Here is a 19,631-nt window from a genome sequence, read left to right as displayed (position 1 = left end):
GGTCAGGGTTAGATTGACAATGGGCGGGTCCCATCTCACAGTCCAGCAGCAGCGGCAGTTTGCAGCAGCGCAGGTTGAACGGTACCAGATAGGAGCCGTCCTTTCCCCTGTTGCAGATGTTAACAGGGCTCCTGAGACAGAGCTGATTAAGGGGCAGATTTATTAAGCCTGGTGCAGTGATAATGTGTCTGGTGATAACGCACCAGCCAATCAGGTCCTGATTGGTTACTGCATTATCACCAAACACATTATCAATTCACCAGGCTTAATAAATCTGCTCTTACTCCGCAGCAGCAGTGGATGTGCCACAAAGCACCATTGGAAGAGCAGCAGTCACACTGGGATCCTACTGTGAATCAGCAGGTGCCCCTTTAGGGCTTGGAGCCCTGAGGCAGGAGTCTCCATTGCCTCTGGGAGTTACCCCTTTGCTTGCCACCTTTTGTTGTCTCCGCTCTAGGAGAAGCCTTGAAAGGAGACTCTGATGGACACTTGTGGGGAAGGGTTGAGGCTGGCTAGCACATCATTAGGCCCTGCCCCATAATAGCAATACACCGCTATTTGGGGGTCTGCTGAGATGCAAAGGGTCTAAAAGTGGGTGTCAGGAAGAGGGTGACAGGGGCGGCAGGTGAGTCACACCCGGTGCACTTCATCTGCAGCACCAATGGTAGTTCCGTTTCACAAGAACTAATAATCCACAACTTTCACATACTGTAACGCTACTGTACTGAGCATTGGTATGTGATCCTGGGTCAGGGGCGGATGTAGACTTTTCTTCTAGGGGTCGCATTATACTGTTTAATCTTGACCCTCCAGTCCAGACTCCTCCTCTTCCGAGTCCGGTTGGGAGGTATGTAATGGTAACATGCCAACAGTATTGCAGTGTGGCAGCCTGGAGCATTGATTGTAAGTGGGGTGCTTGGGTACCTAGGGAGATAGACAAAAATCTTCTGTGAACGCCGTGGTGGGTCCTAGTGCAACCGGCTCCTGGCTATTAAGACAGAGACAGCGTAGCTCAAGGCACAAAATCACGGGATTCCTGACTTTTGGATGGCATTAGAACAATACAGGAAATGCATTAGCTATAGTACTATCTGCCCGCTCACTGACAGAATGACATTTGCTAGTGACATTTTTAGATCCATCATAACATATTATGCTAGAAAGAAAATCTATTTCTTCTTTCTCATCACATACAGTGTTGAAGGTCTCATCTCTGCTAAGCTACTAAAACTCCCTTATAAGCATGAAACCTCTTTAGCAATCCATGCAAGCGCCATGCACCCCACCTCAGTGGGAGATGTAGTCATTTTTGACATTTCTCCGTTTTCTGCAGCCCAAAGAAAATGATTGCCGCAAACTCATCATGATGGGGGGGTGGGGGGGGGGGGTGTCCTTTGTCTGTTCTCTCAGATCTCCCATTCTATTAATTGGGCATCCATACTGGCAGTCATAGGTTAAGCACTCTGCCATCTGTTGGCATGTCCAGTAAAACATACTTTTTCCAGCTTTTGGACATTTTATATTCCAGGTGGCCTAGTTTCCTGTGCCACAGGCCCATACAGTTGATCGACTTGTCTCAGAGGTCATCATTGCACAACACAGAGGCGTTCTCGGGGAGGGACAGGGTGGCCAGCGTTCGGGAAAGCTGTTAATTAGACTATGTCACCTGATCTGGCAGAAGGGAGCAACAAATGGGGCACAATGTCTAGCGTGTACCTGCTATGTTGCTGACAATGCACGCTCCCGCATGTAGTCAGGGACATCCTTCATCGGTCCTGCATTCAGTGCTGACGGAAGACACTGCTATCAGAAGGCAGCTCCATCACTACCGCCATCGGCAACTGTGTATGCACTTGCCCATGCAGGCTCCGCCGCCGGGTTCTGCCACACACAATGTCGCAATGGGCACACATCGTATAGTGTGCACCTAGCTTCAGATTTAAAAATGAAGTTCTAATCAATTCACAATTCCGTCTCCTCCACCTATAAAAGATTAAATGGAAATAAGCTTTATTGCTATGGAACAATCGCTAGCATCACTGTAATAATACAAACAGGTTGCAGCATGGTTATCAACATCGTCAGTTCGCATTAGCCCCAGTGGTTGAATGCATGAAAGTGATCTGCATGAAATCGGGCGCATGCGTGTTATTCTTGTGATCAGTATAGGACACATTTTACACAAACACATGCTTACTGTACTGAGCCCATCCTCACACTTCCTCTTTAACACTTGACCCTGCTCAAGGAGTCGTCAACATTTTTAGTCTTGGAAAATATGTAATTTGCAGGGAGCAAAAGCCAGCAATTGTGGATCTTTCTAATGCCTGGTACACACCAGGACGACTAGGGCCCGATCCCCTCAATGTAGATCCAATTCCGACCAATTGGATGTAGATTGTGTGGTGATTGGGCCCTTTTCTGTCCTGGTGTGGACCGATACCGATCCGATGCGCGGTCCCCGTGGGTGGGTCGGTCGTTATTCAGATCCTACCTGCTGCAGGTAGGATCTGAATAACGACCATACTGCCGGGTGCGGGTCGCCATTGGATCGGACCCGCTCACGGTGCACATCGTGAGCGGGTCGTGCCCCCCCGCATCATCGTGAGCGGGTCTGAAGAAACACTGACGGCCCGCTCACAATGTGCATCGTGAGCGGGTCGTCGTGGTGTGTACCCTACATAAGTCAATATGTATAGAGGGGTGCTACCATGCTTACAACAATTATAATAAACAATCTAACGTAGTAAAATTGAGGTTCTTGGCACCATCTTTTGCCAAACAATATGGGCCACCTACCATGGCAAGGTGACCTCATCAGGTGGGTCTATGCAGAGTTTTTCATGATTGATCTGGTGGAATGGGGCTTTTGGGGCTGCGGGCAGGTCTGGCGACAGTGGGTACTATGGTACATATGCCTGTGAAGGAACAGGTCCCAGCCTGTGCACTTGAATTATACTGTACATTATACATATGTTACATTATACTGCATAGGACCAGCGGTTGCTCCAGAGGTGGGGCTGCAGCACAGTTCAAAATTCAAAAACTGCCACCAACTGTCATTCCAAACTGACTCACTTGGCAGTTAGTGTTTCGCCCCTATTTTAATTTTGAACTCTGCTACAGACCCACCTCTGGAGCCACAACTGCAACTGGTGTATTTTCTACTCTTTCACTACGCCCTTACCACTGGATTCCCCTACTGGGCCCTTCTTGCCCCAGTCTGACACTGCGTACCACTGTAATTTTCTTTGTCAGGCAGTGATCCCCCGCGAGGCACAGGAATGAGAGCTACTGTAATGTACACAACCTCTCCCTTTAATTTCGAAACAATAGCATTAATATGCATGGCCGAATGCGAGCGCAGAGGGACAGTTGCCTATTTTATATTCTGGGCTAGCAGCCACCCGCCTCTCCCCCCTCCATCAGGAATATTCTACCACAATGTGTCAATAAATTAAAAAATATAATTTGCTCACATATGGAAGTTTATTATTAATTTTATAGACATGGTTATTAAAGCGGCATTAAAGCCGAGCTGTAATATACCGTCCCTGTCGCGCCATAATTACTTTTTGTGTGCTTTGATGCTTCGCTATTGGCGGAATTTATGTTGGAGATAAATAAGCATTTTTTGGTTCTGGCTTTTTTTTTATTTATTTTTTTTATATATTTTTTTTTTTACCTTTTTATGTTCTCGGGCAACTTTCATTTTATGACTGAAAGATTGTCTTGTTGTTGCATTGGTGATCTAATCTTTTATTCATTATGCAGCATTAATTACACATTGCTTTGCTTTATTCCGAACCCAGTATGGCTTTTTATTCTCGACTTGATAAATTGGCTTAAAGTACAGGAAACTGAAGATTGTGGAATACATTTCACTAGGCTGGGTATTAAAGTAATTACTTTCTGCTGTGCCTTATTATCGAGACTACCGGTGATTGTTCACTGTGAAGGATGAATGTGTGCTGTTTTTATGCTTTAAAATATTCTTCATTTGAAGTCTCGGAATAACATTCACTTATTGCCAACCATCAGCCGGCGCTTTGGAGCGCGGAGTGGAGGTGTAATCTCGGAGACACGGAACATTCCCTGTGAAATGAATACTTCAAAAAACGGTGTAATTACGATAGTTTATAATATAATCATTCTTATTAAGAAAATATATTTCACTAATACAAATAAAGCTGTTTCTAATTAGGGCGCTGGACGCCGTTTCGGGAGCCATCGGGCTGCTAGTAATTTTAGTGGTTATGAAAATGTTTGCGGGTTTTGCTTTATTTAAGGGAAGGTGATGATCAATTATGGGATCTCTGACAGATAGCATCTATAGCTTTGTGGAGCATCAGTGTCTGTTACCTATTATGTGCCGGATGCAGGGCCGGCGCCGCTATAAAAGGACTTAAGATGCCAAGGTTTAGGGAATGCCTAAAATGCCTAATATAGTACATGTCACTTTCAGAGCTTTTATTTTTCTTATGGCGCCACCACAAAAGGCAATGACAAATGACATGGAGGAACTTCATCCAGCAACGTTAGGAAGCTGGTGACTTCTGTTCCTCCATGTTACTGATGGGCTTGGAAAGTGGCATTATGATGTCATCAGGCCCGGTGAAGTTTTTTTTTGGCACCATAGGCAAAATTTCAATGTACTAACCACCCCCGCTCCACACTGCCACCAATACCCACTTTCCAGACCCTCACGTGAAAGTGTGGAGGTAGCGTCTTGATTTGTATGATTTGGGCCAATTTCACCTGATCCTGACATAGAACTATGTCATTAATAATAATTTGTTTTGTCTGCTTGCAGGTCTGTAGCCGGGGTAGATCCAGATCCAGCGCTGGTGCACATGGAGGTACAAGATCCGGATGGAGGTGCAGTAACTTATTTTTCCTATTACTGACTAATGAAAGCCAATGGGTCTGTTTAGTAACTCCACAAGTGTCATCAGCTTGCGCCATAAACCCATGCCCCCTACACATACTGTATGCAGCTTTGGACCGTGATCTGTGCACTTGGTTCTGAAATCATACTCGCCCACTCTAATGGAACGCCCATGGAATATACACATTTTAGGGAGGTTTCCATGATGAAGTGTGTGGCCAATGATGACGCATTTCACACTGGGATCTCCCTGGCAAATGCAGGTGGTGAAATACCAACAGTAGTCAGGTATGGTGGCCTAGATATTACCCCAGTCCATCAGTGTAGGAGCGAGATGGCTGTGATTTCAGAGTAGTAGCAGTTGGAGCAGGCAGATGAATTGCATGGAGTGAGGGCAGTTCCACTCACACCAGGTGCCAATGTTTTAATCAGCTTAGCAGAAAAAAGATTTGCGCAAAGATCGGCACTGAGAAAAAGGTTGACGCAAGCTAAATGCTGACATGGAAAAAAGGTTGGCACATGAAAACCGATTTTTACTTTTTTGGGGTGTTATTGTCGAAACCTGAGCATGTGGAACCCCAGTCATTTTCCCATTGTCCTTTATTATCATGATAACCCATTGTCCCTCATTCTTATGATTACCCATAGTCTGTTATTCTCATGATTACCCATAGTCCTTTCATGATTACCCATAGTCTCTTATTCTCATCATTACCCATAGTCCCTTATTCTCATCATTACCCATAGTCCCTTATTCTCATCATTACCCATAGTCCTTTCATGATTACCCATAGACCCTTATCCTCATGATTACCCATAGTCCCTTATCCTCATTATTACCCATTACCCATAGTCCCTTATCCTCATGATTACCCATAGTCCCTTATTCTCATGATTACCCATAATCCCTTATTCTCATCATTACCCATAGTCCTGTCATGATTACCCATAGTCCCTTATCCTCATGATTACCCATAGTCTCTTATCCTCATGATTACCCATCGTCCCTTATCCTCATAATTACCCATAGTCCCTTATTCTCATGATTACCCATAGTCCCTTATTCTCATGATTACCCATAGTCCCTTATTCTCATCATTACCCATAGTCCTTTCATGATTACCCATAGTCCCTCCTCATGATTACCCATAGTCCCTTATCCTCATGATTACCCATCGTCCCTTATTCTCATGATTACCCATCGTCCCTTATTCTTATGATTATCCATAGTCCCCAATTCTCATGATTACTCATAGTCCCTTTTACTCCATGATTACCCATGGTCCCTTATTCTCATCATTACCCATAGTCCCTTATTCTCATCATTACCCATAGTCCTTTCATGATTACCCATAGTCCCTCCTCATGATTACCCATAGTCCCTTATCCTCATGATTACCCATCGTCCCTTATTCTCATGATTACCCATCGTCCCTTATTTTCATGATTACCCATCGTCCCTTATTATCATGATTATCCATAGTCCCCAGTCCCCAATTCTCATGATTACTCATAGTCCCTTTTACTCCTGATTACCCATAGTCACTTTTTCTCCTGATTACCCATAGTCCCTTATTCTCATGATTACCCATAGTCCTTTATTCTTATGATTACCCATTGTCCTTTATCCTCATTATTACCCATAGTCCCTTATTCTCATGATTACCCATAGTCCCTCTCTTCTCCTGACTCATTTATGCCTAGTAGTATTTGGGTTAACATTAATAAGACATTTCCAGCATTTACACTGCACCACATCAGAAATATTTCAACCACCCTGCACATCTTTATGATTATCTTTATTATTTGTAGAGCACTGCCATATTATATGGTGCTATACAGGGCATATGTGATCATTCACATCAGCCTGTGCCCCAGGAGAGCTTACCATCTACGCAGTGCCTGGTGATGCCTTTCCCATGGGATTTTTCGCCATTAAACACGTTACATTCGGTATGATTACTCTCTGACGTGGTGTAAATGACTCCTTGAATTCTCCAGATTGGATGATACAGATACAAAGGCTTTGTCTCCCTGCGGAGTCAGTGTGGCCGTATACAACAAACAGATTGTCGGCAATCCCATACATTCGCATACTTAAACAATGACACACCGAGGCTTTAAATAATGCTGCTATTTTAGATATCGCTTTGTGACTAAGAATACGTTTCCACATATGTCTGCTCTAACAATTGTTTGCTAATGATACCGTCTGTAAAATCAGATAATTTCGCACAATATGCCAAAACATTAAAATGACATCAATGTACGACAACAGGTGAACTACAAGGAAGAGAGCGTCAGCAATGTGCTTTGTCTATTAGCAAATAAAAAACTGGAAAGTATGTTATGGATACTGGTTATTGTAGCCTACAGAATGCACAGCATACTAGAAGAGCAACTGTATTGTACTGGATGATCTCTCTATTTTTGGGGGGTAGGGTTTCAATAATTACATACAGTAGCAGTGGTGGATTCAGGGGGGGTGGGACCAAGGCCTCATATGTCATTTTTCCGGAATCCACCTCTGTACAGTAGTAACTACATTTTTAAATCATTATACTCAATTTTATATTTTATATTGCACCCAAAATATTACACAATACTGTAGTGTCAAACCATTGAGGATCTACAACTGGATGTAAGTGCATTTATTTTGGTGTAATGTATTCATTTTCATTCTGGGCATGTTCCCAATAACTAGAGAAGAGTGCTGCCATAACAGGGCTTTGATGCTGACCACACCCCTTGGTCAATGATGTCACTAATGGGATTGGGCCACGGGAGCTGGTAAGTGCAGCACCACATGGAGTGTCTGGGGGGCTACAAGAACTGTAGGGTGCCTGCCTGGAGCATCTATAGGACACTAGGCAGCACTGCGGCAGATATTCCGGGTGCTTGGTGCCATTCCAATCTGTGGAAACTGGTGCTGCAAATATAAATAACAGGGAAAATGACCATTGCAGTTATTTTTCCAGTCATTTGCGAAAAATAGCGCATTGGTCCCAAAGCTTTCTGTTGCCGGCCCTCCTTGCCTCTAAATTCAGCATCAGTGCAGCAACAGTTGTTGTGTTGCAACTGGGGGAGGTTGCAGCAACCCAGCGGCCACACCTAGGGGTTGTACCTGACAAGAGGGGGAGGATCCCCATATATTAAGTGCCTTGGCTTAATCTGGCCCTACCTACTTTTGGCAGCTCGCCCTTCCTCTTTTCTGCATGGATCCCTGATGAAACAGGTCAAAGCAAACTAGTTCCTATTCTGCAGGACATGGGCAATGGCAAAAGTGTTACAGACTGGACTTGCTCACCTATTTATACATAAAATGGCAGCAATTGCCTAATAAATGTTACACATTGAAAGTGAAAGAAAAAAGAAAAACTGACAACTATGTGTTTATTTGGTTATCTGTGTTGGGGAGGAGTGTGCTACTTTACCAAGATGGCCACCTGTTTTGTTACTGCACATGTGCGACCCAGCACAATGTCTGTATTGAGAAGAGGGAGCCTCTGAGGACGAAGGGCCCACTGTTGACACCCACTGCTGTGTGACATATTGTAAACTTGGTTTGGAGTGGAGGAGGGGGCTCAAATTATATTTATGCACCTGTGCCAACCACTCACAAGTCCTGACACTGGTACTGAGTGTCACATTCCTCGTAGGTGTGAATACCTACTGTACTATCACTATTTCATACCTCCTAACTGTCCCGCTTTTCACGGGAACGTCACTTTTTTGGGGACTTTCTTGCGTCCCGACCAGGGCGGACAGTGTCCCACAGAAGGGGGCATTAGGGAGTCCCTCCCTGTCCCCATAATAGACACTGCGCATTCCTGCAGCCTGACGCACTGGGGACATAGCCAGCAGCCCCCAGAGCCGCTAGACATGCCCCCACAGCGGTGAAAATAGGGTGTGGCCTCATGGCAATAGGCCATGCCCCGTGCCGTGAGGCCATGCCCCAACAATTTTGACGGGTACGCAAAGCATCCCTCTTACCTCCACTTCAATGTTGGGAGGTATGCTATTACTTGCTGTTATCTCCACTATATGGTTATACCACCACTGTGTATTTTCACAATTCTGTCAAGTTTGGAATAAATGAAGCTTGCAGGTGACACCTGAAGTTGTTCTGGCAAAGGAGCATGACCAGGGAGAGAATTATATATGGCACCCTGGCTTCTGATAGGTCACAGTAATCATGTGAAGGTTGACAGTAGTCATGTGCACAAACATGTCTAGATAGCCTGGTAGAGAATGTAACAGGGGAAATAACAGGGCCTGCCAGTCTGTCGTGAGACACGTCAGCAATCTGTTGCATATCAGGAGGATTTGGGATAATAATCCCTAAACAGTCATTTGTTTCTGTACAACCCATTCAGCAACATGAGTGCCTCAGTGTTCACATGGACCAGACAAACCCAAAACACTCCTTTGTTGCTTAGCAACATATTCAGCAATAACGGTGCCTCATTGTACACATTGGGTGAGATTTAATAGGATGATGAGATATTCAGAAAGTGAGAGATTTGGGAAGAAATCTCCAGTTTTTTTAAAGCGGCAATCATTTACACTGCAAAATCAAACTGGTTTTGCAGTGTAAATGGTTGCCGCTTTAAAAAAACTGGAGATTTCTTCCCAAATCTCTCACTTTCTGAATCTCTCATTCTATTAAATCTCACCCATTGAATCCACAACACTCCTTAGTTGTTAAACAACCCATTCAACAAGAATAGTGCATCTGTGTACACATATTGGGCCTAACTATACCTCCTAACTTTTGCATCCCAGCAGTCGGGATGATGCTGATGCGCGCCGCAGGCGTGCCGAAATTTTCGGGGGTGTGGCCTAATTTGGGGGCGTGGCCTATACTTGCGGCTCTTCCGCGAGGCCACTCCCCCATTTTGCCGCTATGGGGGCATGACCCAGAGGCTCTGTGAGCCTCTAGCCATGCCCCCAGCCCCCTGGCTGCGGGAATAGACGCTGTGCGCATGCGCATAGCGTTTATTCCCCGCTGCTTAGCAGCTGACATGGGGGACTCCCAACAGCCCCCCCACACCGCGGGACACTGCCGCCCGCGGGTGGGACATCGGGACAGGCCCTGACAATCGGGACTGTCCCGATAAAATCGGGACTGTTGGGAGGTATGCCTTACTCATACCTTATCACTCATCTGCAAAAGTTGCAGATGACTGCAAGTAGATAGCCACTGCCCAGACAGAAAGAAAAGCCTAGGGTTACCACCTCATCCCTTTAATTCCGAACACATATTAATTACACAGGTTCTGTGGCGGATTAACAAAAACAGCTGAAGTGGAGTCTTGATGGCTGTTTAAAAAAAAAGTTGAAATGGAGTCTTGAAGTCAGCCAGCCACAGAACCTGTGTCATTAATATGTGTCCGGAATTAAAGGGATGATTTGGTAACCCTAGAAAAGCCACCTGTGCAAATCTGCGAATATATATCACTATACACTGTCCAGTCGCAAATCCATATGCATGTCATGCATTTCGAAGCAAATGGTCAACTGTCATACATTACTAGGTGGTTGTTCTAACCAGCCAGATTGGATAATGAATCTGTCCCCCCAACTATGACTTCCTGGCCGGGATGTATCAATATTCGTGAGTGTAAATTTTGCTTACCTATTTTTTTTCGTGCCCGTTTTGCAGCCGTTTTCCATAAGTTTCCACGTCATGTACTATTATTTTTTCAATTTGAATGGGCTGCGAGTTCTCCTGCGTTATTTTTTCGTTTTTTTTTTTTATTGTTATGCGCATGCGCAATGGGGCCGGGCAAGTATTACTGCTTTTAATTTCATGTTCTCTTCAGAGAGAACTTTGCAGACATGACCGCGCTGTGCAGAGAGAGGAGATCCCGGGGTGGCCGACCATTACACTGTCCCGTGTATTGGGCACTGCTCCCTCATCCCCGGCAATTCTACTCCAGCACCCTCCTCCTGCCGCTGCTTCTTTTCCCATGGAGCTGCTGGACCCTACTGTCTCCTGAATTGGGAACTGCCGAGTCTAATGCCCACACCAAGCTTCGTGCACCGAAACCCCTAGAAATGGAGCTGGGCATTGCTGGGGTGAGAGATGAATGCTGGGTCTGCTGGCTGCTGTATCAGGTGGCAGGGATCACGGGCAAAACCGGCTGTACTGGCAATCATGCATGCGGCTTCATTTGGCACTGGGCAGAAAAGGATCTTACATTATACATTTTATTTTGAACTGCAACAATAGTGTATAACGCCACTCAAACTTGGCGAAAAACAGGGCTGATCAGAGCGCAACGAATGTTAATACATTCCACAGCGCTTCAACTTACATTGGACCCAATGCAAGTGTCAGCCGCGTCGGAAGCTCTGCGATAGTTGAGACAGGCGGAGGTTTTTTTTTTTTTTTTTTTGCACGCAAAACTTTATTAGTACATAAGAGAAGGCACTGCGGATGCGGAAACGGGATGTCAGCGCTGCGGTAAGTGTTGATACATCCCGGCCCCTGTCAGTCAAATTGCAAGAGGGTTGCAATGATGATCCAAATCATACTTAGCTACTTTTGAGAACTTAGTTTCAGGTAGATTATAGTTGGTAGTAGAATTTTGCACAGCACCCCATTGAGTGGGCGTGTCATGCTCCACCCAAAGGCCGTGTCTAGTTCCATATATGGAGAGATTGTGAAAAGAGATTGTGAACGTGACACCTAGAAGCGTGGGTGTGTCCTGCTACATCTGAGAGGAATCTTTTAAAAGGACTTATATCCAAATGTAGATGAGCCCAAAGCAGTTAGTAAGAGCTACTATACTTGGTATAGTGCTGGGAAATGGTGCTGATGGTTCACTGTAAATGTATCTATCTCTCATTCCTTTTCTCCCCAAAAATGTAACAGTGTAATGTGGGCTAGGTGACATGAGGGAGATTGCTAGACTAATGAGGGAGAGAGGGAGATTGCTGCTACGTCACGGAGTCTCCTGCAGAATGCCGGAGGGGAGGTAACTATGATGTAATAGGGTAATGTGGTCTAGGTGACATGAGGGAGATTGCTAGACTAATGAGGGAGAGAGGGAGATTGCTGCTATGTCAGGGAGTCTCCTGCAGAATGCAGGAGGGTAGGCAACTATGATCAAAATGCTATTTCTGTCTCTGTTTGGGCTTGCACAAGTGCCCTACTACCTGTAGGCATGCGTAGTCAGTCAATAATCGCTCAACCTGTGAATTCGCACAACAGCGATCAACTCGAAATCAGGCCCACGAAACAGACAAAACAAAATGCACCAGTTGGTTGCTAAGGAACCCATTCAGCAATAAGAGTGCAGTGGTGTACACAAGGAACTGACAAAATCCAAAGCACTCCTTTGTTGCTAAGCAACCCATTCAGCAATAAGACTGCCTCTGTACTACACAAGGGGGTAATTCAGACCTCCTGAATCCCCTCGCTACGTAGATGAAAGGTAGCCCAGGAACTATCACACCCTATCACAACCCATTACCCCCCTTCAGTTGCGAGTTTCATACCTCTCTAAACTTGATATTGCTGCGGTAATTTTTTTATGAACCTATTATTATTCCACATATATTACGTATTCTGCAATGTTTATCACACACGTCTCCATTGATCTGTAGGCTGAGTCTCTGTACTGCTGGACACCTCCTCCTGAGATAGTGTGGCATACAGTACACCACCGTTATATCTGTGTACAGTACCCTGGTAGGCTGCCCGTTCTGTGCACACCGCATCTCACCCTAACGACCAATGAAATTCGTCAATATTTATATTGTTGAAACGCTATTCTTTACTTCACCGCTCTCCTTCCAGATACTTAATGTTTCCGCTATTGATTTTCCTCTGCAGGTTATCGTTTTGTGACATGCCGGATTCAGAACTGCTCTGACAAAACATTAGCATTGCAGTTCAATGAGAACATCGATCGCAATTCCTTAACTGTACAAGATGATTACATCTTTCTTAAGGTAAGTAGCTTCACATTAATACAGCTGCGAGTGCTAGAATTATGAGTTATTAAATAAGGTACGTAAGTAGGGCTCTGAGGGAATTTCTGTCATATATATGGATTCTGATTACATAACAAAGGTTATATCAATAGTATCGTGCTCCAGGACAGGACCCCTTTTTGTGCCTGCTTGTCGTTATTGAGTAGTAAGGAAAGGGTAAAGATGGGAGTTCTATTGAAGATGTGATGTTTCCCATAGCAACAGGGGCATTTTAAGAGAGGAGGAGGGCAGTGTGCATCCTGCTGTGGCGTCCCCCACCTCTGTGCCGGCAGCAGCGCTGTGTAGTACGGTCTGAGAACTAGAGTGCTCAGACCGTACTGTAAACGTGCAGATCACCAGTAAATGTGGCCATACACTAGTACAAGGTATTGCATGCAATACCTCTTCAAATGGCCGGCAGCTCCCCAACAGCTGGATCGTATATGCAGGGAAAAAAGGGAGGGGGTGTGGCCATTGGGCAGGGCCTCCGAGAGGGGTGTGGCCACCCCATGAAAAAAAAATTATGAGAGAGAGAGGACAGGCTGACGCTGCAGCTGTCTCTCTCCTCAGCCCAGCACACAGCAGTGAGCAGTATCTGCTGAGCTGGGGAGAGAGGTTGTGCTGCTGCAGCAGCCTGTCATCTCTAATAAATTAGGCCTTAATTTTATTCCTAGGCTGTCAACTGCAATCAGCCTATTGGTTAATCAGGCACTGCTAATAAAGTTCAAGTATTGCAGGGGATTGAAGTTATGCTTAATTTAGTGATCAATGACACAGCCCCCAACCCAACTACACAACTCAGCCAGATACCGTGAACAGTGAGGAAGGCAATCAGACCACAGCAGTTAAGGCCCATACACAATGAGTGACTTTCTGCTGGAAGCCGCTCAGTTTACTCTACTGTGCTGCTTTCAGATGATCGAGTATGTATGGGGCAGCGGTGAGCGTTGATGCGTGCTCCCGCATCATCACTGGCCAGGCCGCTCATCTGCTGGTATTACCACCGGATGAGCAAGGGAGTGGGCCGCTTTCCATAGGAACGCCATCCAACCCAGGGAAAACACTGAAATGGGCCAAAAACGCTCAGTGCGTATCGCTATCATCGTTATCATACACTCCGGGCGAAAACACCCAGTGTGTATGGACATTTATTTATAATAGAGTGCTACTATATATAATTCTGTCCGCCCTTGTTGCGTTAGTGATGTAATATAATCCGAGCAGGCGTATTTCGCAATATGTAGTGATAGGATTGGATTCTATTTTTATTTTATTTGTAATTGATTGTCTTCTACTGCCATTAGCTATTATTGCTGGCGGTCTTACGTCTGGTAAATCAGTACCATCAATGTTCGCGACCTCTGGATAGATAGGACGTATGTACCAGAGATATGGAAAATAAAACCCCAGACTCATTTAAACGGTAATGCGTCACACAGATGCTCAGCAATGTATTGTCCAGAAACATAGCAGCTGTGACTGCCTTGTGCCGGACCGGGCATGTCATGCATTCTGGAGAGGTTATAGAATCTCACTAGTAACCTGCCAGTATTAATCAGGCGTGGGTTCTGCTGGAGGCTGGGAATCACCACCCGCTCAAATCCATAGGCATCTTACTTAAGGTAATCATGTTTTGCGGTTCAGCTATCAGCGCACAGCCCTCCTTTATTACAGGACTATCATCTTAGCAGGCACCATAATTGGCTAAAAGGGTTTAGATACAGTCAGCAGCAATCCTGACTCCTCCTGGGGATTGTACTGTTTTACCAGCGTCCTGCAGCCAAGTTACCCACCGAACTAATACAGAGTATCTATACAGTATACATGTGTGTATGTTCTTATCGTCCCCTGACCACAAACCATGTGTTTGTATTATGCACTGGATTAAAACATAAACACAAGTGCAATACATAGATATTCAATTGTAAGGCCATTTCCTACCATGGTAAATCCATGGCTAACACATTAACCCATAGGTTTCAGGTTAAGTACAATTGACTGACGCACTTACAGCGGCTGTGTTAAAGGGCATAACAGCCTATTTCCCATGGATTTCTGTTTGCGCCTCAGACGGGGGCTTGCAAGCTGCAATTGAATATCTTCAAACACTGCAACAAGCCTGCATTATCCGCGGCTAATTGAATATGCCTCTAATTCTGCATGGAGGACTGGGTCTTTAGTTTCTAGGGTATAGGTTAAGTCTCAGAAGAAACCTCTTTATAATGCAACAGGGAAAAAGTACAGAATAACCATATTCTAATTATTTGGTGATCTTGCGCATTCTATTTCAGTTTGTTTGAGAATCAGCTTTGGGCATTCAGATCTGTCCATGGTTACTGTATGTTCATTTATGTTGCTGGAAGTGTCAGACATGTTTATACTGTAAGTAAATGGAATTCATGAAGGTAATCTTGGAAATAGTGCGGTGTTGGTGAGCCAACGTATTTCGTTGCTCTTACCTGCGACTTCTTCAGGGAGTCATAGGTAGATCCACTAACACACACAACTTCCCCAGTTATCACATTTATATTATAATAGCCTGCTTTATCTTTAGTATTTTACATTTACTTGTATTGACAACTATTGATATGCATGTATTTCTAAAATGTCAGTTTCTTCTGTGTGACACAGAGGTGTCTAAAGGTCCATACACACTGGGCGATTATGCCCAGCGTGTATAGACAGCGATGATCGTACACACTGACCGCTTTCCCCCTGCCTGGCGAGGTCAGCGGGGGGGGGGCGGACGGCTTTGCATAGCGCAGCGCTATTCAAAGCCGTCCTAAAAGCCGCTCATCTGCTGGTAATACCAGCAGATGGACGGCTTTCCCGGCAATGATGCGGGACTGCGCAGCAGCGCTCACCATTCATCGCCGGGCCATACATACTGGGCGGCTTTGAGCTGAAAGCCACTCAAACTGCTCAAAGTCGCCCAGTGTGTATGGGCCTTCATTCATGATTATGGCCATGCCTCTTCTGCCAGCATTGTGGAGGAGAGGGCAGTAGCTTTGCCTATGGAGCTAAATACTTTACTACCAACCCCTGAGGGGTGCCGAATGAGTGACCTACAGTCGGGATTCTGACGGTCGTTTCTCCGACATCGGAATCCAGACTATCAGTATCCCGACTATCGGAATCCCGTCTTACACAGGCTATTTTCCCTCATGTGAGAGATTAGAACAGGAGCCCACCGTGTGACGAGTGCAGCAGCCCGCAAGGGTCTTGAGTGTGCTCTCCCCCCTGTCGGGCTCCGGATTCCGATGTAGAAACAACCGTCGGAATCCCGACTGTCGGTAAGTTACACCATACCCATCCCCCCCCCCCCCCCCCGAGTACAATAACTATACAACACTATATATTTTTTGTTTCCATTTTTAATAACGGACTCTGTTTCCAGTTCGATAAATAAGCAGCACAGCCAAAAATGACAAGACGTATCAAAGAGATCTCTCCGAGCCATAAATCTCCTGAACCTAATTAAGTATTCGTGAGGTGCCCATCCACTTCTCTGTTACCTCTTGAATCTTTTGCTTCTGTCATAATAAAGAATTTAAATCAAAAGTGTTACCAGTAGCAGATAGGAGTAATTCATTTTGCTTGATGGCCTAGATGCTGTGATGAGGACGGACAGTGATTGATGGTTTAAAATGCTTCTCTCTTTATAAACTGCACATTGTCGAGATATGATGTGAGGGTGATGATTTATGAAAATGGAAGGTAAACATAGGTTCTGTTGCTAGCTATGAATTTACAATCTACTGCTACCGCTGTGGACATACACCATGGTACAATAACTCTTCACCTTCCGAAATATCCCTGGGGGCTTATTCATTAGCTGCTCGGCCATATGTTATTATTATTTATTCCTCGGTCACTTGTAGAGGTTATTCTCTTAAAGAACAATATACACTTTTAAAATGCTTTATTTTCTAAGGCTGGCCAATGAGATGAACATAACCTTGGACAAGGTCATTTGCGCTTATTGCATCACCTATCACCCATACCCATGGGTGGATCCAGGGGGGAGGGGATCAGTGTGATCACTCTCCCACCAGAACACTGCCCACTTCCGCTAGCCGCTGTTTGGCAGAGTTATGGGTTTAAGGGACGTGGCAGTCAAAGGGTGGCTTAGCTCCCTGTTTCAGCCATGATTGTTACCGATCATTTTTGTTCCTGAAATGCCCAATCCCTGACAGCAGACCGTACCTATGTGTATGTCTATTTGGATTCATACTCGTCATCACTATCACTCAACCACTGCACCAGCCTAGAATGATCTTTCTGACAACAGGCATCTTACATTTCCCTTCTCACTTCTGTTAGAAAACCCAGCGGGCTGCCCTTAGGGAGTTCTGTTGCTACCCAACTCCTGCCACTGAGCAGAACCTGGCAACCTGGTGTCAGTTGGGTGCAGCTTGCACTCCTCTAGTGATGCCACTGTGCTGAATCACTACTATGGTTTTCTACTTTGTGGTGCTTGGACTCAATATGATAAGCTTTATTTCCTTTAGTAATATTTCCTCATGTAGTGACAGCATATTCTTCTAATGCAGTTTACATATGAACTTTTAACCCTGTAGTTTCTCTTAGTTGCTTGTGCCAAATGTGGGTTACTCATACCCCTTCCAGACCGCAAATGCTGGGTCACACCTGGGATAAGGACACGGTTTCCATCCCAGAAGCAACCCGGCATTTGCCGGGTCGGTGACATCACACGTGGGTGGGGCTGAGAGGCAGTGTGTCATCGGGGGGCGGGGAAGGAGGCAGTACTTGGAGCTGAGATCGCTGGCTCCTCCATACTGTAAACAGGGCCCGGGTCATTCGACCCGAATTACCTGTTCACACCGCACCTTGACTCGGGTCAGAGCCATGACCAGGGTTGAACGTCTGGGTTGCTTGACCCAGGATGGCCCTTTCAAACTGCACCTCGACCCAGGTTGGTGACGTAAGGACCTGGCAATAATGGGGGTTGAGATTGCGGTTTGAAAGGGATATTAAACAGATGCACAGTAGCAAATATTATACACAGGTCCTCCTAGAAAACTCAAAATCCCACTCCACCAGCGGTTCTCGCTCTTGCAGACTGAGGAGGAGTCCGGTCACTGCTTATACTGCTACAACTTGTCGTTTAGATCCAAACTGATCCATTAAGGTCGTGTGTGTGTGTGTATTGTGTACCAAACAATCATTACTATCATCTTTTTATTGTACGCATTATGGTGAACCGCAATGAATATTGTATACTCAAATAAAATGTAAAAAATATTGTACAAATCTTTAAAAAAAAATTCTTCCATTTTGCAGACAACGGCAGGAAACCAGAGTAAATATTATGTATCGTACCGCCGAAATGATTTTGTGCAAATGAAGCTTCCAAAATATGCGCTTCCAAAGGTAAGTAACACAATACCGCAAGGCGGCTGGGCTCAGCGTGTACCCCAAAATAGTGGATGCTATTAGCTGGGATAATGAAGAAGGGGAATGGGATTACAAGGAAAGTAGAAAACTGAATAGAGAAATAAAGTTAATTTATCTAGTTGGTGAGGAGTTGAATAAAGTATAAATGTATATATACTGTATGTGGTTACTTTTTCTAGAAATGTCATAACGAACATTATACTGTTTTTTAAAACCAACAGATCCAACTCTGCATAGTTCATGTGTAAATAAATTTAAAAAAATATATAGTTGTTTACTGGCTTTAGCACATACAGATAATGGGATAATGACTGTCGGGATCCCGACTGTCCGAGTCACATACAGATGGGGCAGGCCTCTTCTTTGCTGGCGAACGTCCAGCAGCCTGGCTCACCATCTGACTGAGGCGCGCGTGCGTCTCACGCGCACGCGCGTCTCAATCTCCGTCGGCGGGGCGACGGGAACCCTGTCCGTCTCCGCTTCATGGAGACGGACAGGGTTAGGGGGGGGGTGTGGGCAGGCGGCGGGGACCCCGGGTGACCGCCGACAAGATGGCGGTGACCCGTCCCCTTCTCGCTATACAGATGGCGCTGGCGGGGGATGGCGGCTGGCGTCGCCATCCCCTGCAAAGATGGGACCTGCCCCATCTGTACCACACCCGTATGCGTGAGGTCTTCAATGAAATACAGTACAGTGCATACGTGCCTACTTTAAAAGTCTCTCCAGGAAAAGCCCGGAGAGGAGACTGTCAGCAGCACTTCGGGGGGTGAGGCCTCATGTAGACATCATCAATCCCTGCCCCCAGTACTACAAATCCTGAGGGTCTTGCGGAGGGGAGGGGCTAAAATGGCACGATTTGCATATTTCACCCCTGAAAGCCATGAATTGCCGCAATTGACCGCTGCCGCTGGGGAGATGCAGGGGGGGGGGGGGGGTCTGGCAGTATTCGGGAGGGTTGCCCACCTTTCTGGGGGGCCAAGAGGGTGACCCAATTTTCGGGAGCCTCCCGGCTATTCCGGGAGGGTAGGCAACCCTGGTACAGTAGTATAGTCCAAGAACTACTTTACCATTTTGTAAATACAGTAGGCTACGTTGTAACTCATTCTCGGCCCGCCACCATGTTGTACAGTAATTATTCTATGTAGACGTAGAGTAGCATGCACACTTTTCTGTTCCCAGGAGAGCACCCCTACAGTGATGAAACTGGGAGAGTGGATCATGACTGGAAAATCTATTGTGAAGCCACGCCCCCTAACCGTGAGGTCATGCCCCTAATTTCAGGCTTGTCCATCTATCAGCAGCCTGAATGTTGGGAGGCATGCTAACCTACACCTGGGGACTG

The 19,631-nt window shown here is 45.7% G+C and overlaps 1 protein-coding gene across 2 annotated transcripts in view; it reads left to right on the top strand.

Annotated features, from left to right (window-relative positions):
• The window catches only part of SORCS2 (sortilin related VPS10 domain containing receptor 2), a 719,220-nt gene that overhangs the window by 580,730 nt on the left and 118,859 nt on the right, over positions 1 to 19,631 (top strand). For both annotated transcript variants that reach the window (XM_083154662.1, XM_083154749.1), the window contains exons 6-8: positions 4,814 to 4,878; positions 12,732 to 12,850; positions 18,176 to 18,265. In XM_083154662.1, the coding sequence (XP_083010788.1) occupies positions 4,814 to 4,878; positions 12,732 to 12,850; positions 18,176 to 18,265 (274 nt within the window). The remainder of the gene's footprint in view (positions 1 to 4,813; positions 4,879 to 12,731; positions 12,851 to 18,175; positions 18,266 to 19,631) is intronic.

This window comes from Crinia signifera, chromosome 1, assembly GCF_055691185.1.
Source record: "Crinia signifera chromosome 1, ASM5569118v1, whole genome shotgun sequence".
NCBI lineage: Eukaryota > Metazoa > Chordata > Amphibia > Anura > Myobatrachidae > Crinia > Crinia signifera.
This window is presented reverse-complemented; position numbering and strand designations above follow the sequence as displayed.